This window comes from Hyperoodon ampullatus (assembly GCF_949752795.1).
Source record: "Hyperoodon ampullatus genome assembly, chromosome: 9".
NCBI classification, from domain to species: Eukaryota; Metazoa; Chordata; class Mammalia; order Artiodactyla; family Ziphiidae; genus Hyperoodon; species Hyperoodon ampullatus.
This window is the reverse complement of record NC_136922.1, coordinates 87776430-87802354: the sequence shown is the minus strand read 5'-3', so window position 1 is coordinate 87802354 and position 25925 is coordinate 87776430. Positions and strand designations below refer to the sequence as shown.

At 36.0% G+C, this 25925-nt stretch overlaps 1 protein-coding gene across 1 annotated transcript in view; it reads right to left on the bottom strand.

The window, feature by feature from the left end:
* The window catches only part of MKLN1 (muskelin 1), a gene marked incomplete at its 5' end in the record, with an annotated part of 178683 nt that overhangs the window by 5257 nt on the left and 147501 nt on the right, over positions 1–25925 (bottom strand). Inside the window, 5 exons of the mRNA XM_079711119.1 lie at positions 2180–2234; positions 10088–10190; positions 15169–15308; positions 16982–17096; positions 18278–18425. Coding sequence (XP_079567245.1) covers positions 2180–2234; positions 10088–10190; positions 15169–15308; positions 16982–17096; positions 18278–18425 — 561 coding nt within the window. The remainder of the gene's footprint in view (positions 1–2179; positions 2235–10087; positions 10191–15168; positions 15309–16981; positions 17097–18277; positions 18426–25925) is intronic.

Below are 25925 nucleotides of genomic sequence, written 5' to 3'. Positions count from 1 at the left end.
AACAATCAGACAGAAAATGAATGAGAATAAGAACCAGGAACTCTAAATAGGCATGAAACCTTATGAAAGGTACTTTTTGTTTATAAGTAACATATCAAATTTCTCCTTATTAAAATTAGCATATAATCTGAATTTGCTCCTCATCCAATTCACCAATGTTACAAAGATTACATTTATAAAGAAGGTAGTAATACTAGTACCTGAATGGAGCACTTACTAAGTATTTCATTTTGTTGTTTTTCATAATTACTTAATTCTCTCAACAACTTGAGGTAAGTACTCTGCTTACCTCCATTTTATAGATGAAGAACTTAATTCTTAGAAAAGTGAATTGTTCAAAGTCACTTTTAAAATTAGCAAGTGGCAGAGCTGATAGCTAAACCTAGATTCTGACCCTTAACCACTATACTACACTCTTATCTCTTAACTACTAAACTGCCTCCCTTCAGACAGGTAGGAAACAAAACCCCACAGAAAATTTCCCTTTTTGTATTTTTTTCTGTTGTGTTTGTACGGATCTCAGTGTACCTGAAGTTTAGAATCCAACTAAAACAAACTGTTCCTGACAAAATATATTAGCTGACAGTGAATAGGGCAGAGAAAGAAGAAAAGAGTTAATAAGCTAAAAGTAAAACATTTGCTGACACCAGTCTAACATATTCAAATGACTGCCAAAAAATTCTTGTTCTAAAGGCTAAATATAAGTCAGCCAGAGATATTTCAGTGCTGTCCACCATTAAAATAAAAAGAATGGCTCTGGGCTGCAGTATCCGTACCTAACAAGGCACACATTTATTCAAACTGAGTATCTATATGCAAGGCTCTCAGTTCCTGTATCACTAAACCTGTTTCAAATGACAAAAATTCAAAAGGATGTGAACTTTCTAAAATAATGCCTATAACTAGACTCTCCATCTTAGGGCTGAGATTTCTAACAACCTGAAAACATTTTTTAAAAGCCCTTTGAGTGTATGGAATAGTGGTAAACAATTACATAAATTTTTAGGAGAACCTACTGGAGTTACATTTTAGAGCAGTCCTCTTGCCCTGTGGAATCCTACATATTCTGGAATTAGAACTCAGGACTGCAGTTGCCTTGATCAGTAGAGTAGCCTCAATTACTCATTAAGGAAAAACAAAACAAAGGGCAAGACCCCAAGAGACACTGCTACTATTTCCCATCCCAGTGAGAAACACCATCATTGTATGTCTGTTTTTTTTTTCCTTTGAGGTATGTTTCACCTTTAAGAGACAAAAGGTCAAACAATGAAGAAATTAAACTGATATTCCAAAGTATTATTTAATTCCAAAGATAAAGAGAAGTATTTATATTACATATGCTGGAAAATTTCGATACTATTGCTCGACTCTAAGGCAAATTAAAAATAGCACCAGCATTAATGAGATTAATATGCATTCACTGTGTGACTGCATAATGACAAGAGGAAAGCTGGAAATTCCCATACTTCAAAAGGCTACTATCTTGTTGAAAAACTGAAGCTATAATGACTTATCCTAACTAAAAGATCCTTGAAAATTCACCTGACTAAAGCTCTGGATTCTGGAACTTCTACAGACTCCCCACTTTACTACAATCTAGTTTAACTACTTTAATAATTCATTAATACTAAATGAGAGTACTACTAAGTGAAAACTGATGCCCATATCTGGGATGCTTGAAAAACACTTGAACAATTAAGATACCAACATACAAAAATATCCATTTTCAGGAAAGAGGTAATTCGTTCCTCTGCTCCCAAACATTTATTTCATTGCCGACTCCATCACCATTCTGTTGACACCACACAATTTCACAAAGAACAAACAGGAAAACCATTCAACCAGCAAGTGTTAACTCAGGTAACTATATCAGTAACACAGTCTGCATTCCAAAACAACGTTATACAAATTAATTTATTTTGATCAGGCTTCTATTGCCATCTGTTTGCATAATAACCCAGCAATTGGTGTAATAGGAACTGCAAACTGATCCATGAACTGGGGACTGATGCCTGGAAAATAACCTTGTAGCAGGTTATTAGAAATTTTGCATGCTACCTTGAAACTTGCTTCATTTGTTTGGATGACACCTCATCTGATGTTTCATTTAAAAGAAATCGAAGTCCAACCTCCCAAATTCTAGGGCATATGGCCAGATAAATTATACTGGAATACTTACCTAGAGCTGTGAAATCTGAACCAGATTTAAACAGAGCTGAAGCTAGGAGCTGAAACTGTGGGGTGGGGCGGGGAGAGAGAGAAAAAAGCAAATTAGCTAGGTAAGCACATTGGAGAAAAAACTCCTGTAATTTTGACCATTCATTAGCCACTGGATGTCTCCGCACATGTGTTGCATGTCTATTCACCAAAAAGTGGCAAGAACACCGTATTTAGATTAAACAACATGCTGACTTTTCTAGGGGACGGCTATTATCATTTTCCAAAATACTAGACCAAGTCCTGGAATTATTTTATTTAAAAAATATATTAAAGTATGTATTTATTAAGGAACAATAGGTCAACTGAAATATAAAATATTACTCACTACCATATGATCCAGCAATTCCACTCTTGAGTATACATCCAAAGAAAATGAAATCACTAATTTGAAAAGATACATGCACTCCAATGTTCACAACAGCATTATTTACAATAGCCTGATATGGAAGCAACCTAACTGTCCATCAACAGATGAATGGATAGAGAAGATGTGGTATATATATACAATGGAATACTACTCAGCCATAAAAAAGAATGAAATAATGCCATTTGCAACAACATGGATGGACCTAGAGGGTATTATGCTAAGTGAAGTAAGTCAGACAGAGAAAGACAAATACCAGATGTTACCACTTATACATGGAACCTAAAGAATAAATGAATGAATAAAACAAAACAGAAAGACTCACAGATAGAGAGAACAGAACAAACTAGCGGTTACCAATGGGAAGACAGAAAGGGGTAGGGGCAGGACAGAGATAAGATTAAGAGGTACAAACTACTATGTATAAAATAAATAAGCTACAAAGATACATTGTACAGCTCAGGGAATATAGCCAGTATTTTATAATAACTTTAAAGGGGATATAATCTGTAAAAGTATTGAATCACTATTTTACACACCTGAAACTAATATAATATTGTAAATCAACTATACTTCGATTAAAGAAAAAGAAAATTACTCATTTGGGAATCTATCACATGTAGAGAGACTGATGCCCTGTACACAGTTACTGAACTTTTAGTAAATATGAATTCTCACTTCAAAAATAAATGCATGCTACTGTAAAACACCTGATGTCTCTGTGTAAATCAAACTCTGAGAAAAAAAGCATGGTTATTATGCATAAGCCATCCCTAAATTACAACTTAGATTGGTATTCCATGGCCATACATAATTGTATTATCATATAATTATAAAGGCTCAAAGGTCTTTTTTACAGTGAAAAAAATGTTGTGTTGATTAGACTCCCAGGCTAGCCAGAGTTAGTTTAAATCAGACAATGCAACTGAACAATGACAAAATAAGATAAAACTATTGCATCACTGGTACTTTAACAAATTGGTAAAGAAATAAAAATTTAGGAGAACTATTCATATTTATCTTGAATGAGGATGCTGGAAAACAGGTCAGTTAAAAGAAGGAATATTGGTCTTTTAATGAGCAGAAATTTTAATTTTGTTGAAGTCCAATTTGTCAACTTTTTCTTTCATGATTAGTGCCTTTTGTGTCATGTCCAAGAAAGCTTTGCTTATCCCAAGTTTGTGAAGATAATCTGTTTTCTTCTTAAAGTTTCATTGTTTTGAGTTTTATACTTAGATCCATAATCCATCTTAATTTTTGTGTTAAGAGTGAAATAGGGGTTGATGGGCTTCCCTGGTGGCGCAGTGGTTGAGAGTCCGACTGCCGATGCAGGGGACATGGGTTCGTGTCCCGGTCCGGGAAGATCCCACATGCCGCGGAGCGGCTGGGCGCATGAGCCATGGCCGCTGAGCCTGTGCGTCCGGAGCCTGTGCTCCGCAACGGGAGAGGCCACAACAGTGAGAGGCCCACGTACCGCAAAAAAAAAAAAAAAAAAAAAAAAAGTGAAATAGGGGTTGAGATATCATTATTTAGCACTATTTGTTTAAAAAAACTTTTTCCTTATTGGACTTGGTGCTCTGGTAAAAAAAGTAAACTGACTGCATATATATGAGTCTGTTTCTGAACTCTATTCTGTTCTATTGATCTATTTGTCTATCCTTAAGGCATTACCACACCACCTTGATTACTATGGCTCTATACAGAGTCCTGAAATCAGATAGTAAGTATGAGACCTCCAACTTTTTCTTTTTTCAAGATTGTTTTAGCTAGTCCAGAGCCTTTGCATTTCGACTAAATTTTAGAATAAGTTTGTCTATCTCCTCAATAACAAAGAAACCCAAACTGGCTGGAATATTGACAGGAACTGCATTAAATTATAAACCAATTTGGGGAGAATGGGCATCTCAACACTTTTTAGTCTTTCAAACCACAAATGTGATTTATTTCTCTATTTATTTAGGTATTCTTTAATTTGTCATCTAAAAATGCAAACAATTTTGCTTCCTCCTTTCAAATCTATATGCTGTTTATTTCTTTTTCTTACCATATCGTACTAGCTAGGACTTCTGGCACAATGCTAAATAGAGGTGTTGAAGCAGACAACCTTTCCTTGTCATAATCTTAGGGGAAAGGGTTTAATGTTTTACAATTAACTATGGTACTAGCTGTATGTTTTTCACAGATGCCCTTTATGAGATTTATGATGTTTCCTTTATTCCTGGTTTGTTAAGAACTTTTATCATCAATGGGTTTTGCATTCTGTCAAATGATTTTATTCACTTATTGAGATGATCTGTGGTTTTCCTCTTTCATTCTGCCAATGTGGTGAAATATACTGATTTTCAAATGTGAAACCAACTTTGTACTCCTAGCATAAACCCCCTCTTGGCTATTGTGCATTAACCTTTTTATATATTGCTGGATTCAATTAACTAAAATTTTCTTAAGAATTTTGTACCTACAGTCACAGGGGTATTGGTTTGTAATTTTCTTTGCTTGTAATGTCTTTTTTGGGTTTCTACATCAGAGTTAAGCTGCTTCATAAAAGGATTTAGAAGGTGTTCTGTCTTATTCTGATTTCTACGAATCTATACCAAATTGGCATTTTTTCTTCCTTAAAGGGTTGATAGAATTTACTGATATAGCCATCCAGGCCTAGTATTTTCTCTCTTGGAAAGTTTTCAATTACAAATTCAACCTCTGTAATTGATATGGAGTTCCTTAAGATTTTCTAATTCTTCTTGTGTTAGTTCTGGTAAGTTGTATCTTTCAAGAAATTAGTCCATTTCATCAAGTTGCTCAATTTGTTGACAAACTTGTTCATAATATCTCCTTAGTACACTTTTAACATAGGTAGGGCTGTAATGATCTCCCCTTTTCATTTGTGATGTTGATAATTTATGTTTTCATTATTTGTTTCCTTGATAAGTCTTGCTAGAGGTTGACCAATTTTAGTCACTTTTTCAAAGAACAAACTTTTCACTTTTTACATTTTTTCTACTGTTTCCTATTTTACTAACTTCCTATATTCTAGTGAATACTTATTTGGGGTTAATTTGTTGCTCTTTTCTAACTTCTAAGATGAAAGATAAACTTCACTGGCTCTAAACAGAAGGATGGGGAGAAAACTGTTATTTTAACCATCCAATTAAATAAGTGGCACTGCTATGTACTGGCCTAGAGTTTTAACAGGTACTGAGTAATAGTACACAATCTGAATAAGGTCAGTCCTCTCTCCCCAGCTTCAGACTTGAATATCCAACTATCACTTCAACATCTCAAGCTGGCTGTTTCACAGGCATCTCAAACTGAACATATGCAAAATTAAACTCCTGATTCCAGTCAGGAGGCTCCACCTTCTCATTTCAGTTGACAGTAACTCCATCCTTCTAGCTTTTCAGGCTCAAAACTTTGGAGTTGTTTCTTTCAAACCCTACATCCAATCATAAAATTCCGTTGGTTCCACCTTTGAAATATACTGAGGGGACTTCCCTGGTGGCGGAGTGGTTAAGAATCCGCCTGTCAATGCAGGGGACACAGGTTCCATCCTGGTCCAGGAAGATCCCACATGTCGCAGAGCAACTAAAAGCCCGTGTGCCGCAACTACTGAGCCTGCACTCTAAAGCCCGCATGCCACAAATACTGAGCTCACGCACCGCAACTACTGAAGCCCGTGTGCCTAGAGCCCATGCTCCGCAACAAGAGAAGCCGCCCAATGAGAAGCCCGCACACCGCAACGAAGAGTAGCCCCCACTTGCTGCAACTAGAGAAAGCCCGCATGCAGCAACGAAGACCCCATGCAGCCAAAAAAGTATATACATACATACATACATACATATATATGTGTGTGTATATATATATGTATATAAAATATATATATATATATATATATATAGAGAGAGAGAGAGAGAGAGAGAGAGGGAGGGAGGGAGGGAGAGAGAGAATCTGACCTTTTTTACTTCTCACCATTTCTATTGCTACTACTTTGCTCTGAGCAACAATCCCCCTTGCTTAGATTTCTACAGCTCCCTCATAGTTCTCTTTGACTCCATCCTTGTTCCCTTTTAGTCTATTCTCAATACAGTAGTCAGAGTGACCTAATGAAAACATAAAGCAGATGATATCACTCCTCTGCATGGACAATACCCTGAGCCAGCTCCCTATTCAGAGTAAAAGCCAAACTCCTTAATAATGACTTACGAAGTCATTCATAACCTGTTCTGCCAATCCTTGCTCTTACCTCTTGGACCTCATCTCTGACTGCTTTCACTCTCCTTACCTCTACTCCAGCCACAAGTGTCTCCTTGCCGTTCTAAACAAAGCCAAATACTCTCATCCCAGGGTCTCTGTTCTAGCCCTCCCTTTGCTAGGAATTACCTTCCCTAAATTATCTACTTAGATCACTCCCTCATATTCTTCAAGTCTTTGTGCAAATCTGATTTCCAAATGAGGTCTATTATGATTATTCTATTTAATACTGCAACTGCCCAATTCTTACCCCATATATATATATATATATATATATATATATATATATATATATATATATATATATATATAAAACATAGGTTTTATTTATTTATTTATTTTTGGCTGTGTTGGGTCTTCGTTGCTGTGTGCGGGCTTTCTCTAGTTGCGGCAAGCAGGGGCTACTCTTCGTTGCGGTGCGCAGGCTTCTCATTGCAGTGGCTTCTCTTGTCGCAGAGCACAGGCTCTAGGCGCGTGGGCTTCCATAGTTGTGGCTCGAGGGCTTCAGTAGTTGTGGCTCGCAGGCTCTAGAGCGCAGGCTCAGTAGTTGCGGCACACGGGCTTAGTTGCTCCGTGGCATGTGGGATCTTCCCGAACTAGGGCTCGAACCTGGGTCCCCTGCATTGGCAGGCAGATTCTTAACCACTGCGCCACCAGGGAAGTCCCCTTATATTTTTGATCTCTTTTTAACTTTCCTATAATACTTATCGAATTCTAATGCATGGTATAATTTATTTAATATGTTTATTGTTCCTCCCCACTAGTATGTAAGTACCTCCTGGGCAAGTATCTTGTTTGGTTCACTGGTATATCTCTTATACCTAGAAGAATGCCTGGCATATTGTAGGAACTCTACACAATCTGTTAAATAAATGACATCAGTACTTTGGAAGCTCAGTAGAAAGACAATTAATACAAAGTGTGCAATACTGGCTGAAAACTTGTTTTTCTTGTTCCTTCTCTATTATAGAATCCTCTCTGAAAATGGTAGTATCAGTTTAGGCATCCTTTTCTTGGCCCTTTTCTAGAAAAAAATATAATGTTCGTAAGCTTTATTATAAGCTCATTACCAATTTAGAACCCATGCTCTGGAGACTGGAAGAAAGCAAAGAACCATTAGTTGATAGTCCACCAGCATTTTGCGACTAACAGACACAATGATGACCCAAAAAAGGGGGAGAAAAATCTAAAAACCACTTCTGGTTGCTGATAAAATCATTTAATATAATGAAAAATTTGTAAAACATACATAGAGAACAAAATCAAGCTACTACAGAAAATGAAGATCAGTAAGGCCTTTCTCAAAAAGGGGAATGATTTCTTACAATGAAAAGCGAAGATCTATATACCTCACTAACAGATACTGTAAGTACATATATATACTGGAACTGTCACCAAGGGATTTCTTTCCCCAAACGAAATCTGTTCACACGTTTTTAAACAAAAGAATAATCTTACAGACCAGTACTTCTCAATTTTTTAGGTGTGTTTTCAGTTTTCCGTTGTAAAAGAGCAGACAGAGGAGACTCTTAGGGTGAGGGTATTGTTCTGAAAAAGTTTCTAAAGTGATTCTGATGCTGAATACACATGAATAACATCATTTTTATTAACTTCTACTAGGGTTAAACAAATCTTGATAGATACAGCTTTTTAGAAATGGAGTGGAAGTCTGTGGCATACAAAATCACAATTTGATACTCTTCAGGAAAAGAGAAACCCACTACCAAAATTCTTAAAATGACTGTTTGAACTTGAGATACCTCCCTGTCCTGCACTTTCCTACTAGCTTAGCTTTAAGAGCAAACTGTCTATTTTCTTTGGCCTCCTTGCAACTCACACAGTTGAAATTATTTACTTTGAAATATTTTGTTTTGGTTTGGTTTTAAAAAATAAAAGAAAAATGAATTCCGGATTATAGCCATTTTAGACAGACTATGGTGAAAACACAAGAAAATCCATTTATAACTATCAAATGCATGGTCTAACAAAATGAACATTAATGGACTCTTCACAACTATGTTCAGTTTTTAAGCCATAACAGATTAAACCAAATATATTCTGCTACTTGGCAAAATCATGACAATTCTCCCTATTTCAAACAGTATCATGAATTGACTGAAGACTCAAGAAAAGACAATTAACTGTCCTCTTTCAGGGGGTTTTAAAATGTGTTCTGCTGATTCTCCACATACTGAAGGGTTGTAACCAATACTGAGTGAGAGAACTAGGGCTTATTTTCACAGTAGGCAACTATGAAAGAGTATTTCTTTGTTTTGGTGCCAAGGACATGCAGGCTCTTCTGCTTGAATGTACAATGAACCTGGTACCTGAAAGCCATTCAGTCTGATACCTGTGTCAATGCTGAACAGAGGAAAACACTGCTTGATGTTGCTATTACAAAGCCAAAGCACAGCAACAGCTAACAGGGAAATAGATGTAAGGAACAGAACTACATATAATCACCAATTCTGAGAATGGAAGGCAAAATAAGCAGTTCAGATGTTGCTAGATAACTATGAACAAGAATAGTTGGCAAAAGGAAGAAGTGACAAAAGGAGTCTTAGAAGTTGGAAGAGAGGTTGTAAGACCATGAAACTCATTGCAGGTATATTCACACACTGTGGATACGAAAATATGCCCTAAGAATATTAAATCTTAGAAACAGTTGCTTCCATCCCATGTTATGTATCAAAAAAACTGAAAAGTAATGATCTGTTACTAAGTTCTAAGTCTGATGAACGAAGTTAGTAGCCTATGGTAAAACTGTACTGCTACAACATTCATGTAACTAAATATCAAGCCAGCAAAGATTCTACTCCCACCAACCTCTCTTCACTTTCTCCTTACAATAAAGGAGAGTTTTCTTTCTTCTTTTAGGGGGATTTTCGAGTATCAGTAGAAAAAGTTTATACTGAACTTCATGTAACCCTTAAGTAAAAGAAGTATGGAACTACGGCAGAAGTAAAATTTTCTATTTCCTTCCCAATACAAAATCTAATGACTACTTAAAACTTTATAACTGAGAATCCTTTTCTGAGTGGATCACAGGTTTTTGTGTGACTTGAATCTTCGATTACCACATGAAAATATGTCTACTCAATTTTTATTTCATCTGCTCTGTACCATTTTTAAGATTTTTATTGTCATCATATTTTCCTCACTTTCCTTTAAACACCCAAGAGCAAAGTCAACAAATATAAGTTAGAAAGACAATTTTTTAATTGTTCAATTTCTGAAGTTTATTACCACCTTTACCTCTTTTGTCTCTTCTGGGTCTGAATGATCCACAGTTATATAAAGATCATTTTGTAGATATTTCAGAGCACTAAGGGGATCCATTTGGGCCTTCTCTTCAAACCTAGAAAATGTAAACAAGAATAATAATTGTCTAGAGTTATGAAAAAACATCAGAAATATATTTTAAACCCAGAGTGGAATACTCTGTATCTGAGAAGATACTGTGGATATCTAAAAAACCTGTGTTTAAGAATCCAGAAGTAAGAATACTGACACATATATAAATAGTGTACATGTGGAGTCCCTGGAGATGTAATGGTAATGTCAGGCTGTGGTGCTAGAGACTGGATAAGAGCATTTCCGACCCTCCTCTTAAAACTATAAGCTAAGATTAAATCAACTACAAAACATAGTGAATATGTCAAATATTTTATATAACAGAAGTGCAAAACAGCCAAATATGTTTCATAAAAAAACAAGTAGAGATAAAATAAAAATACTTTCCTAGATTTGTGTCATATACTTTCCACTGGAGATGTTTAACAGATACTTCAGAAAGTGAAATGAGTATAGTTTCTTTTTTTTTTTTTTTTTTTTTTTTTTTTTTTGCGGTACGCGGGCCTCTCACTGCTGCGGCCTCTCCCACTGCGGACCACAGGCTCCAGACGTGCAGGGTCAGCGGCCATGGCTCACGGGCCCAGCCGCTCCGCAGCATGTGGGATCCTCCCAGACCGGGGCACAAACCCGTGTCCCCTGCATCGGCAGGCGGACTCCCAACCACTGCGCCACCAGGGAAGCCCGAGTATAGTTTCTTTTAATGAGTATCATTAACACTGATTAGATATTTTTAATGAGACTATTTCCATGTCTCAGTCAGTAATAACAAAAACTGTAGCATTTATCAATCGTTTGTTTTGTGCTAGACACTGTATCAAGTATCTTACATATATCATTTCATGTATCCTCCCATAACTCTATGATGAGAAGTTTATCATCATTAAAAAAAAAAACAGATGAGGAACTGAGCCTAGTAAATGAACTTGGCCAAGCTAAGACCCAGTAAGTGGCAGAAGTAGAATTAAACTCAAGTGTCTCTGATTCTAAAGCTGAAAGGAAACAATGCATTTTCTTAAATTAAAAAAGTCTGCTTGGGACTATATATCTATTTAAATAATGATAATTCCTTTTGTAATAGCATAATTAGATATGTATTTATTTCTAATAAACTGGTATGCTTTTCAAAATATTATACAGAAAGAATAGAAGACATTTAATTTCATTTGGGAAAGGAAAATAGTAAAGAGCCTTTCACAACTGTGTTCAGCTGATGGCATCAATAATTTCCTGTCTTTAGAGCTAATCTCAGTGATAGGGTACCTGGAGGGGCAAAGACTGGCAAATTATTTCAGTTTTCTTGTACCAGATAGTACCCTGATTGTCAGCCAGCCTTACAACCCTCAGATGAGAGTCTTAGGTCCATGTTACTCTACCATCTTGTCCACAATGAGTTAGACCAGAGTTTTGGCACCTGAGCCAAAAGCAATCGTCTTGAGCTTGACGAGCAATTTATAAAATGGCCTGGCAGAATTCTTTCCAATAGGGATACTCTCTCTAGGGAACTCTCTGTAAGAAGATACTCTCTTAGAGAATCTGAATGTGAGATACACACGGACACAAAAAACATACAAAACACAGAAGGCAATAAGCAGAAGATATGAGATGACAGATTCCTTCTCTTCCTATCCTTCTCTCCCTTCCTTCTTTCCTACTACCTAGCTACCTAGCCACCTACTGAAGCCATAAGGGAAAGCAGAGTCAGGAAGTAGAACAGGAATAGCAGGCAGAAAGCAGCAGAAAGAGAGAGGCTCAGTTACAAGGAAAGCTACTTCAGTAGCTTCTAGCTATCAGAATTGTCTCAGTATCCTAAACAATTCTCCACCAGGCCTCACTGTTCAAGTGCTGAGGAAGCACCTTAATTCTCTGGATATTCTCATAATAAATTCTTTTTCAGTGAGATATCCTAAGTATGTCTTTATCCTTGTAACCTGATAACTTAACCAACACACACCTACTGTACTATTAAATAAATCCAGCAAAGGGATCCATTTTCCTGGAAGGTGTGTTCTCTCTTTTCTTTTTTAAGCTTTTTTGTTAGCCCACAAAAACTTATTACTGGACTTGTGTCTGCAGTCTAGAATTATATTTCACCCAACAGTTCTGCCCTCTTGTTCTAAAGGAACAAGGAACTAATCGTATTTAAATTTTTTTCTTTTGCTCCTTTCCACCTCCAATCATCAATATATTTGGAAACTTGAATGCTATAGGAAAAAACAGTGGCACTTTATTTTCTGTATTATGTGGCACCATTAAGAACAAAGATACTTTCTTGGCATTCAATACACTTCTCTCTCTCCAAATTTATATTTTAACTAAAATTTATACTTTAAAATTTATATTTTAACTAAATAGTAGCAAATTTCAAAGGTCGATTATTTGCCCAATCACACAAACTTGCTACCTTTCAACTTCAGTCACTTTATTTCATGAATCATTCTCACACTCACAAGATTTGCTAGTCTTTTATAATGTAATTAAAAATTTAAATAATTTGTTACTGATTATTATTTTCCTTATCCACTTTCATTCTTCACTTTGTGCCTTTACTAGCACAAGTCACTAATGATGTTTTGTACTTGAAACTTAAAACATGCCATAATATATATTTCAGATTCCCATAAATTGTCATTTCACCTGTCCACTGATAGATTTTTAAAGGAGAAAAATGACTGCCAAAGATCAAAAATAATAATACTTCTTAGGATAGGCTGGTTGTGGGAAAATGAATAATTCTACTTACTTCCAGAAGAAATGAAAATTAACTTTCTGGAGGGCAACGTATAATTCAACAATTCTATCGTTATCCTACAGAAATTTTGGATAGGGGTGCATATGGAAGTATATAATAACATTAACTACAGTGTTATTTATAATTGCAAATAAGTTGGAAATAATCTAAATATTCAACAAAAGGAGACTAGTTAAGTAAATTACACAGAGTAGAACACTATGTAGCCATTATAATTATGATTTGTATTTTTATTTTTTAACATGGTAATAAGATGTTTATAATACATCACTCATTAAAAGACATCAGATTCAAAGCAAGATGATCCTTATTTTTTAAACAAACAAAAATTCTATTTGTGCACATAAAATTCAAGGGATACACACCAAAATATTATTTTTGAATGGTGGGATGAGGGATGATTCAATTCTTTGTGGTGGGGAGAGAGGACTTTTTTCTTTCTTTATTAACCATGGATTACTTTTCTAATTAAAAGCCAGAGGAGGAAAGGGCTTCCCTGGTGGCGCAGTGGTTGGGAGTCCGCCTGCCGATGCAGGGGACACGGGTTCGGGCCCTGGTCTGGGAGGATTCCACATGCCGCGGAGCGGCTGGGCCCGTGAGCCATGGCCGCTGAGCCTGTGCGTCCGGAGCCTGTGCTCTGCAACGGGAGAGGCTGCAGCGGTGAGAGGCCTGCGTACCGCCAAAAAAAAAAAAAAGCCAGAGGAAAGTGTTTATAAGTTCGAATTCTTTACATACAGCACTATACAACCTTCTTTAACCTCTAGTGGGCTTTTGGTCAGGAAATTTTTTTTAAAACCTCAACTCAACATTCTAACTATAGTTATTGTATCTGAAGTAGGAAAAAAAAAACCATTTTGATTTCCCCAAATTTGTCTTATTGTCTTATTTGTCTTAACCTTTTAAAACAAAGTTTAACGTTTTTTTAAACTTTTAAAAACAAACTTTAACATTAAGTACCAAGGAATAATATTTTAGCAACGTAAACATTAGCTGAAGGTACCTCAAGTTTAAATCTTGTTAGTAAGACAATTTATCTCTTGCCATCCAGCCAATGTGACAATTCAGACCTTTTCTCCTATAGATTCTATAGGAAATACTCTTAATTACTCATAGTAATAACAAAGTAACAGAAGCAACTAGCTTTTGTTATTAATTTATCTCTCAAGCACAACTTGTGAAAGCAGAGAAATAACAAGCAAACATGATATGATAAAGGAACACAAATCTAACACCTACAGAGATTTTTATTTATTTATATTCTATATAAAATATAATACGTAATTATATACTAAACACATAAACACACGTGTGCATGTCTGTGTATATACAGATGTGTACGGAGTGGTGGTGGTGGTGAAGTGGTAACTCTGGAGTCAGAATACGCTGCATCAAATCCCGGCTCTGTCACTTACGGCTGAACGACCTTAGGTCAGTTATACAACCCACTTAAAAACGCTTCCATTTCTTCTTTTATAAAAGAGTAATAATAACAGTACCTGCTCCACTGTCTTATTGTGAGAATAATATGCAGGATCTAGCACACAAAATTGCTCATAAATGGTACCTATTATCATCATTAAAAGCTAAACTTCTCTCCCTCCAAATTGTAAATTTTTATTACGATCTAACACTACCAGTAACCAAAGGGATAGATGTATTTTTCTACATTTTTCAGCTTATCACCTGCTAAGGCTAAAAAGCAAACATGACCGAGGAGATATATGAAAATGTTTGATTACTTGATTTTGCAATTAAATGGCAAAAGTAATGATGTAAAGCTATAATCATATTTGAAGTTGTATTCTGAAACATCAAATTATAAAGAGATTATTTACTCAACTATATCATCACATTCACTGTTAAGAGAGTTATCAACAGGTCAGTCACATGCCAATAATCTAGAACTGATATAATCTGTAGTGGTTAGGCCTTGAGTTACTTGAAGGTAGGTTCATCACATTCACAGAAACTTTTTCCATTAACAGCTGCAAAATATCCTTGCTCTATCTTTAATAATTTTTAGCATCAAGATCTATCTTCACTTTGTACCGTCCTTTGAAAGAAGAAAGCAAAAAAAAGGAGGACAGGGCATTTACAAAAGTCATGATCTTCACAGTACTTACAGTGTCATGTTACTAAATTTCCAAAGACAAAGTCACATCTCCAAAGCTTAGGTAATACCAACAATAGCTGATAATGCTAAATAAAAGTTTTCAGTGATTTATTTTTATACCTGTGTTTTCTTATGAGGTACTTGCAATGCCTCAGTAAGTAATCTTTTGAAGGCCTACACAATTTCAGTGACCAGAAGTCATCTAATCTCATCTTTGGGGAGCAAGATTTTCCTGGATTCCCACCAAATAAATAATGAACCTGTAATAAATAAACCAGATTTTAAAAAAATGCACGCATACTCAAGAAACTACGAAAGTCAAAGTAAAATTTCTTCATTTTGGTAGTAGTGTGTAACAAGTAACTTCTTTAGCTTTACTAAAGACTAAAACATTATTACATGTCTACTAAAGGCTGCTTCTGGTTTTTCTCAAGTTTCCATTTTTAAAGTACTGTGACTACTTCCTTAAATTATATTTTCTATTAAAATAAGTTGTATCACCACAGTTACACTGACAATGGAAGACATAAAACAAAAGCAATGATAGTAAGAAGCTATTGCAAGATACTGAGTTTGCTTAGGGCAACAAATAATGGGGATTATCAAGTTAATCAAGTGTTGATCGTAATAAAAAATGATATCTTTTAAAAAACTGACACACAAGTTGAATCACTGAAGGTCAACAGTAACTAGAAACTTTAAAAATTTTAGCATCTTACTTTTGCTTTAGCCTTAATACTGAATATTTTTAAATGGCATATATGATTTGTGAAATAACTTTTAAAATATTTTTCTATTACTCAATTAATATCAAATAAGAAATGTAAAAGGAATACTATAATGATTCACTATTATAATTACAGCTTTAGTAATATTCTGTACTCAAAGTGTTAAAGCAGTTCTTGAAATTTTTTTTTTTTTTTTTTTTTTTTTTTTGCGGTACACGGGCCTCTCACTGTTGTGGCCTCTCCCGTTGCGGAGCACAGGCTCTGGACGCGCAGGCTCAGCGGCCATGGCTCACGGGCCCAGCCGCTCCACGGCATGTGGGATCTTCCCGGACCAGGGCACGAACCCGTGTCCCCTGCGTCAGCAGGAGGACTCTCAACCACTGCGCCACCAGGGAAGCCCAGTTCTTGAACTTTTGAAAACATTTATAACCAGTAGTGTTATATAACAGAGATATTATTCATTTCTGTCCTATAGATGGAAATTCACTTATCCTTTAACTTGGGAGACTCAGAGAAAGGGCTTTTATTTACTCCCATGGTATCTTTTACCTAAAGTTCTCAAATGACAGAGGATTTAAACAATCATCTATGGCCTAAACAGAAAGAATACAGGTTCTGTCAGTAATTTACTATGTAATCTGAGCCCAATCATTAAACAACATGTAAAATTTAAGGGAGAAATAGCTAAAGAAACCACTCTGAACACTTAGGGACACTAAAACTTCAGAATTCAGGACTGTTTTCATAGGCTGATGGAACAGATTATGTCAATCATAGATAGGAATAATAAAGACAAAAAGACTTCTTATACAATGGGAAAATCTAAAATCAGGAAGTTATATATACCTTTTCATATCATGGAAAAAGGTATACAAGTGCTGAAAACTGTACATCTTCTACTTGAATATTCATATTGTATTGACAGATACAATAGGCCATGCTATGTATCAGATCTATGAAGCTAAGAAGCAGCAACCACTGACCATTTTCATAAGAAGAAAAGTGTCAGGAACTGTGGACTATGCAAAAATGTTTATTCTCTTAAGGAATTTTAGGGACAAGTGATATCAAATGTCTGCTACGTATTCTAGTAAATGTCAGTCATTTTTACTCAAATCTACTTAAAAATAATCAGAAACATATATTTTGAGATTCTTTCCAATTGTACATCACAGAAAGTTTACAGGTCAATGTAGTTAGTATACCTTGTGTAACTCATCGTATACAAGCTGATGGGCAAATCTTGGACATGGTTCTTCCTCCTGAAGACTTTTACTTGGATTATCCTTTGCAGCTTGATCATTCTTATAGACGCAAGACCTGAAAGACATTGCTTTTAAGGCATTCTATCTTAGAAAACTAGCAGCACACATAATGTTAATACAATTGTAGCAAGCAAATTAACGCAATGTCTAATTACCAACAAAAAACTATATATTTGTTCACATCAAATCTTAAAGTTCTGGTCACCCTCATAAAATAATCTGAATTTGTCAGAACTGAGTTCTGAAGGTCTTTAATGTCCATCAAAAATCTCACTCAAGAACAACCTACTGCGTGTTATGAAACAGGATCAGCGTATATGAAGGCTTAAACCAATGGCTGAAAGAGATGATATCACATTTATCTATTCACAATAAAAAAGCTCACAACAGACTTCTTTCATTCTTACTGTAAATAAATGTCTTATTTAGAAAATAATAAATTCCTTAGCTGCTGAGCACCACCCTCCATTACTGAATGGAGGAAGTTCTCTGCAGTTCCTCTGTTTTGGAGAATATTCACTTATGTAGTAATCACAGAACATTAGAGCTGGATCCTCTAGGTCAGTGTTTTTTGTTTTTTTTTCTGCGGTACGCGGGCCTCTCACTGCTGTGGCCTCTCCCGCTGCAGAGCACAGGCTCCGGGCGCGCAGGCTCAGCAGCCATGGCTCACAGGCCCAGCCACTCCGCGGCATGTGGGATCCTCCCAGACCGGGGCACGAACCCGTATCCCCTGCATCGGCAAGTGGACTCTCAACCACTGCGCCACCAGGGTAGCCCTAGGTCAGTGTTTTTCAAAGCAAAATGTGCAGTAGTTCTGTGAGATGCTCTGTGACAAAAGGGTCCTAGTCTGAAAATGCTAAACAATAATGCTCCCCACCTTGCTCTAGTCAAACTGCTTCATTTTATAAAAACTAAGAAAAGACCTGGGAACATTAAAAATACATTGTTCTCAAGTTTACACATCTACTTGGTAGCAAAAGCTAGACTAAAATACAATTCTCTTGCATCTCAGACCAAGAAACATCTACTAACTAAAATAATTCAGCAGTAAAGTCCATTTGCTGAACATCGCTGTACACAGGCACCAGTACTGACTTTTCCACTCCCCAATATTGATATTAAAATGTATGACATCACAAATTAACATAAGCCTTCCATCTCTCTCTTCTTTTGAATAAACCAACAACCTCAAATAAATGTTATACTGTGATTGCAGCGCAGACAAGAGCTACTTACCAACTATTCCTTACAATGTCATAAATCCAGAATGAATTTCTGACATTCTCTTCCCTCTTTTCCTTGTCTTTGCTGAGTCCAGATAAGACATGTATTTCATTCAGTTCTGGATCAATGGTTGCTCTCTGTGTGAATCCTGTCATTGGAACTATAAATTGAAAGAGAAAATAAGATGACAGTATTAACATTACTTAACAGATTAGTACTACTCTATAAAAGATTACTACATCCTTACCCTGCTCTACTTGTGTCCACAGCACTTACCTTATAACAGACTACATAACTTTTATATTAAACAATAATCAGTTGTTTACTGCCTTCTCCCCACTCGAACATAAGCTCTATAAGGGCAAAGGTTGTTTGGTTCACTGTTTTGTTCCCAGTGCCTAAAACAATTGCCTGGCATATAATAGTTACCCAACTATTTGCTGAAATAAATGAATGCTAACTACCAGAATGGAGTTAGAAGGAGGGAAGAGATAGAAAGAGGTATGCAATGTAATCATTTTTACTGAGGAAAAGGGCAATGCTTTATTTAACTGATTTATTATCTGGGTCAGCTCTAGTTTAATAGCAGAGACAAAATGTTCAAATCTCGACCGAGAAAAACACAAATTTGATACACAGGTTTGTTCAATAAGGTCAAAGTCATCTAAAATACCTGTTCAAGACCTACAATGAAATGACATAATTTCCAAGAAAAATAAAATAAAATAAAATATCTGGGGCTAAAATATGTCATTTTCTTTTCCTGAGTGGCTCGAATTCCCCAAAGTTAATTTTCTGAGAAAATATTTTATTTCCTGAGAAATCCATCAAATGAGTGATGGTCATTCGGCATCATCCAGTAATTTGGAAAACACTGATATAGCAAATGCAAATTTTCTCACTATTATTACTTGGAAATATTAGTTGAAATATAATTTTATGATTCACAACATACTTGCCACAGATCTAAAAACAATGCCACTGTTTCAACACTACATTTCTTTTATACACGAACAATTATCATATGCTGAAAAAGCTAAACAAACATCAGATTGAAGTAAAACATTTCAATCAATCCAGAATACTATGGGAGGAGATGCTAACCACACTGATATTTATTCATCTTTAACTACCTTAGCAGGGCCAAATGATGCAATATGTATTTTTTCCTAGTTTAATTCATGGGTCCTTTCACATTCATATTCAATAAATTTGTTTGGAACATTTTAGAGACTATCCAAATGCATCCCACAGTAAATATATTAAAAAATTATACACACATATATAACAGAATACATAATTTGTATGCATCCATACACAAATACATTTATCTTTATACACACACATCAACCTAATCTTAACAACCTCAACCCTCATAATACATAGTCTTTAGTGGTTACGTAAAGCCTGGTATTTTCTAATTAAGCCTTGGTAAACTTCCAAAAGTGCCCAGGTTCTGACCTCTGTTCCTCAGATAACCTTGGAAGAAAGATAAAACAGTAAAGAAATGAAATCATTTTCATTAGTGGTAGAAGTGGAGGACATAACTGCCTAAATTTATTGCATTTAATTTCTTCATCCCATGTAGAATTCTATAACATGGGTTGACAAACTATGGATTGATCTGACCTGCCTAGGGTCAAATCAGGCCTCAGTCATTCATTTACATCTTGTCTGTGGCTGATTTCACCCCACAATAGCAAGGCTGAGTAGTTGCAACGGCAATAATTACATCTGACTCCTCGTAGAAAAAATTTGCTAACCCCTATTCTATAATCTTTTAAAATGCAAATATCAGAGATGTATGACTTATTATAAATGAATGCAACAAACTGCTTAACTAAAATAAGGACCCACTTAAATAAGGAACCGGAAATTTCTGAGTGGAATGGAAATCAGTGCAGAGGGAAAGAGATTTTGAATTCTATAAAACGGGGCTGGGTCACCGAGAGGAGAATAAAGGAGTACTGGGCTAGCGGAGGCATGTAAGAATGTTACATGCTTTCTCTTCCATACTGTCACATTTTACCTAGAAGCAGCTTTGTAGCAGAAGAGAAAAATGACAAGTGTTGCTTCTCAAAAATGAAAGCAGTGGGCAGGTTTACAATACTCAGGGAGGTAAGACTACCATGTTTATAACATCTGTACTATAAGAATTATAAAAAATTGATTATAAAGATTAGAAAGTATACACTTCCCGTTCCTTTCATCTTTCACATACAATATGCCTTTTACTCTGCATAATGTTGACTTTTGCCTCAAAGTTATACATTTAAATCTTTTATTGGCTTTTCAAACAGCTTTACAGAATATCATTCACATACCATATAATTCACCTATTTAAAGCATACGGCTTGGGTTTTTTTTTAGTATATCCACTATAAAACCATCATTACAATCTAATTTTAGAATATTTTCATTACTCCAAAAAGAAACCCTGTACCCATTAGCAGTCATTCCCCATCCCCTTTCACATCTCCCCACAGGGTCACTGCATCATTTGACATGTCTATCAACCATCAGTGTGCAGCATACACAGGCAAAGTGAGAGGCTCGTGAGATACAAAGATCAATTAGGAGGCTGTTAACAGTGCAATGGTGTGGACTGGACGAAGGCAGTAATAAAGAAGCACGATTTCCATCAGCAAAAAAAGGGAGGAGATGTTATGTCAAAAGTACAAAAATCTCTGGACTGGCTTAACAGAGACCAAGGCTGGAGCAGAAACTTGTGAAAAATAAGAGTAAAAATGTTTCACTGGGGGGCTTCCCTGGTGGCACAGTGGTTGAGAGTCTGCCTGCCAATGCAGGGGACACGGGTTCGTGCCCTCTGGAAAGATCCCACATGCCGCGGAGTGGCTGGGCCTGTGAGCCATGGCCGCTGAGCCTGCACGTCCGGAGCCTGTGCTCCGCAATGGGAGAAGCCACAACAGTGAGAGGCCCGCGTACCGCAAAAAAAAAAAAAAATCACTGAAACTTTTTCGAGGTATCCAAATATTTTACTCTAAGAATATTCAAATGTAAAATCTCTCAAGGACAGAATTTCTATTACTCCTTAAGTTTACATACCCTTACAAATATACTTTTTATTGCATACTAATGACAAGGAAAAATGTTTATATATATGTTTGTATGTGAATCGAAGAAACATAAAAGAACATACACCAAAAGATAAATAATAGTTATTGGAGAGGGGGAAGTTAGGACATTTTAACTTTCTATTATAGAATATGAAAAGTTTCAATATATATTGCTTTTATAGTTACAAGAAAAGAAGAAAAATCTAAACCAAAACACAGAAAAAGAAATACATCTGGGTATAAATACTGGGGACTATTAGTAATAAGTGAAAAATTCTCACGCATTCTCCCAAATTTCTCATGAACAAAATTTTACATTAATATTTGGAATGCTGTTATTTAGATGGAAAGGGAATTCATAAAATTGTCAAAAGACAGTTTTACTGGCACTAAAAACACCAATGTTTTTAAATCATTTAGTTGCAGAACTAAAACTAGGTATTAAAAAGTATTTTTGATTTTTTTCTCTAAAATATAAAAATGAAAACTTACATCTGAAGAGTTCCTAAAGATCAGGGGGTTAATTCAAACTTACACTGAATGTATCCATGTTAATGGTCTTTTGCGTAAATTTTACAAATTGTACTTAAGTTTAATTCCTATTTCCACTCCATTCCACATACAGTAACAATTTAAAAAACATTTCAATAAAAAAACCAATAAAAATAATTTTCTCCTCTGATTTGAAAAGATACATGCACCCCAATGTTCACAGCAGCACTATTTACAATAGTGAAGACATGGAAGCAACCTAAATGTCCATCAACAGACGGAAGGATAAAGAAGACATGGTGTGTGTGTGTATGTGTGTGTGTGTGTGTGTGTGTATAAAATGGAATACTACTCAGCCATAAAAAAGAATGAAATAATGTCATTTGCAGCAACATGGATGGACCTAGAGATTACCACTAAGTGAAGTCAGAAAGAGGAAGACAAATGTCATACATCGCTTACACGTGGAGTCTAAAATATGATACAAATGAACTTATTTACAGAACAGAAACGGACTCACAGACATAGAAAACAAACTTATGGTTACCAAAGGAGAAGGCGGGTGTGGATAAATTAGGCACTTGGGATTTGCAGATACAAACTACTATATACAAAATAAACAACAAGGTCCTACTGTATGGCACAGGAAACTATATTCAGTATCTTATAATAATCTATAATGGAAATGAATATAATGGAATCACTTTGCTGTACCAGAAACTAACACAACATTGTAAATCAACAGTACTTCAATAAAAAAATAATAAAGTTTTTCATATCTACCTTCAAAAGCAGTCTGGATTTCTCCAAGAAACTACTAAAAATGTCCATTTTCTGTAATACTCTAAATCTAATTTGTTATCTCCTTTGTAAACAGAAGGAAACAAACCCCCATTTTTCATTTCAAATGAAGATTTTATGCATTCTTATTAAAGAAAATTAAAATGTAAAAAAATTCCATGTACACATGCATCAAAGAATGATGGTCTAGCCCTAGTAGGCATTTTAGACTTGAATTTTTACTACCGACAGAAGCTGCTTATGAAATCTAAAGGTTGGGGCTTTTGGTTTTAGACAGAAAACTAAACATTAACTACATTATCCCTCTTTCCCATCATCCCGCTTGAATTGGCAGAAACAATATTCTGGCAAAAAGAAAAACAAAAAAAACAGATCCAGGGCTTCCCTGGTGGCGCAGTGGTTGAGAGTCCACCTGCCGATGCAGGGGACATGGGTTCGTGCCCCGGTCTGGGAGGATCCCACATGCCGCAGAGTGGCTGGGCCCGTGAGCCATAGTTGCTGAGCCTGAGCAACTGGAGCCTGTGCTCCGCAACGAGAGAGGCCACAACAGTGAGAGGCCCGCGTACCGCAAAAAAAAAAAAAAACAGATCCAGAGAACAAGAAAGTATGTCAAGAAAGTATCAATAGATAAGAAATTTTGAGGAATCTTGGGAAATAGCAGTTGGGATTATACTGACAGGAAATCACAGCCAAGGAAAAGAGAGCCCAACTCACCAGAGATAAAAGATGGAAAATTTTAGAATAAGTCATCAAATACAAAAAGCAGGAGTAGACCTTGAGAAGCACTCCTGAGGGAGAGCTTCTAATAAGGACACAGGGGTCTATTCTCAGTTTACGCATCCTATAAAAAAGCCTGCATGTACCATGCATTTATACAACACCCTCAGTCGGTGTCTGATTTAAGGGAGAAGGCTACTGGGAAAAAGAGACATACAATGCACAGGAAACCACTGTCAACTACCTTTCTTAACTGATACAGTCCTTTATTCATAAATTTTAATGTTTAGACAGGAATCACGTGACAATATGAGAAAAAAATCAACAATGTAAGGAGAGGGACCTAGATGAACAAACAGAACAATAGGAAAAGATAAATCACAGAAAAGAACAGAACTTAGAAGAAAAAACGCAAACTCATTATCCTTGTAGAGAGTGAAGAGAACATTACATGTGTAAAACAAAAATAAGCTTCCTTAAAAAGCAGCAGAGTATGAAAAGATATTAAAAAGTAAAACTATGACAAAAAAATGAAATAACAGAATGAAAATAAAATGTGCATAGTTAAAAACAAAGTCAGTCATCTCAAGATAAAATTGATAAATTACGAGAATATATAGCATAAAGATATAGAAATTATGATAGAAATGTTAAGAGATACAGAGGATAAAGCCATTGAAGTAAAAACTTTGTCTGAAAAGAGCACCAGGAGGAGAAATGAAATAATGTAGAAGAAGGAAATAAAGAAAATTTCCCTGAATGGAAGAAAAAAAGTGGGTGTCCTGTTTGAAAGAGCCTGGGGCACTAAGCACGTTTTATTTAAAAAAAAAAGGGGGCTTCCCTGGTGGCGCAGTGGTTGAGAATCTGCCTGCCACTGCAGGGGAGCTGGGTTCGAGCACTGGTCTGGAAAGATCCCACATGCTGTGGAGCAACTAGGCCTGTGAGCCACCAACTACTGAGCCTGCGCGTCTGGAGCCTGTGTCCCGCAACAAGGGAGGCTGTGACAGTGAAAGGCCCACACACCGCGATGAAGAGTGGCCCCCGCTTGCCGCAACTAGAGAAAGCCCTTGCACAGAAACAAAGACCCAACACAGCCAAAAATAAATAAATAATAAATTAATGAAAAAAAAAAGGACTTTATATACATATCTCCTAGTGAAACTTCAAAAATTTAGGAATTAAAAGAAAATTCTAAAAGCTTCTAGAGAGGGGAAAAGTAGGTTATTATATACAGAGGAATAAGTATCAAACTAACATTAGACCTTTTATCAGTAACAAAGAATGCTAGAATACAAAATGGAGTAATAACTTTAAAATTCCTTGGAATATAAAAAGATATGGAACTAAAATTCTATTTCCTGTTAAACTAACAACCCCAACAATGAGGGCAACATAAAAGAACTTTTGGATCAGCAGAAATATTAAAGTTCATTATCAATGACTGCATCTGAAAAGATTCTTTCAGGAGCTATTCCAACAAACAAAAATGAATCCAAGGTAAAGAATGACATGGGATATAAGAAATACTGGCAGTGATATATGACACAGGAAAAGAAAAGGAAGCTTGAAAGAAAATAAAGACCCATTAGGTCTTAAGCCTTGTATAAGACATTTTGGAATGAAAAAGTTTTAATAATGCAGAACATGTTCTTCCCTGTAAGTCCAATCACAATACCTGAATTTATATGGTGCCCCATTCCCCTCCCCCATCATATTTTCACTGCTTAGAATTTTGTCTTCAGTCAACAATAAATTTCCTCAAGATAATTTGATCACCACCTCTCACTTCCAGATTTCTCATGAATCTTGCTTTCAAATGGGTTTCCAATATGGGTTTTCATATGGAAAGCTTCGAGGCAAAAATACCTGATATTTTATTTTATCCTCGTATGAAAGTTAGGAGGATATAAACTGCTTGGTTCAAAGACATTTTCCTTGAGTATTTTTAAAGTTGACTATTTTCTTCTATTCACTATTGCTGTTGAGCTGATACCTAGCTCTCTATCTTCTTGTTCCCTGCAGGTCATCTGCTCTTTCTCTCTGAAATCTTTCAGAATTTCCTTTATGTCTTTAATATTCTTAATTTTACTTTAACAAATATGCCTAGGTATGTGTTCCCCCTTATTTTTCCCATTTAGCATACTATAAGCCCTTTCACCAATGTGAAGCCTTTCACCTTTTCTGAATTCTAGGAAATTTACCTCTTATTTCATCAATTATTTCAACTTCTTAAATTTTCATTTTTTTTTTTTTTTTTTTTTTTTTTTTTTTTTGTGGTACGCGGGCCTCTCACTGTTGTGGCCTCTCCCGTTGCGGAGCACAGGCTCCGGATGCACAGGCTCAGCAGCCATGGCTCACGGGCCCAGCCGCTCCGCGGCATATGGGATCCTCCCAGACCGGGGCACAAACCCGTATCCCCTGCATCGGCAGGCGGACTCTCAACCACTGCGCCACCAGGGAGGCCCTTAAATTTTCATTTTTGTCTTCTCCTGGAATTGCTGTTAAGATGTTGGTACTTGTACAACTCTTCTCCATATCCTTTTCTTTTTTGCTTTTTTTTTTTACATATACAA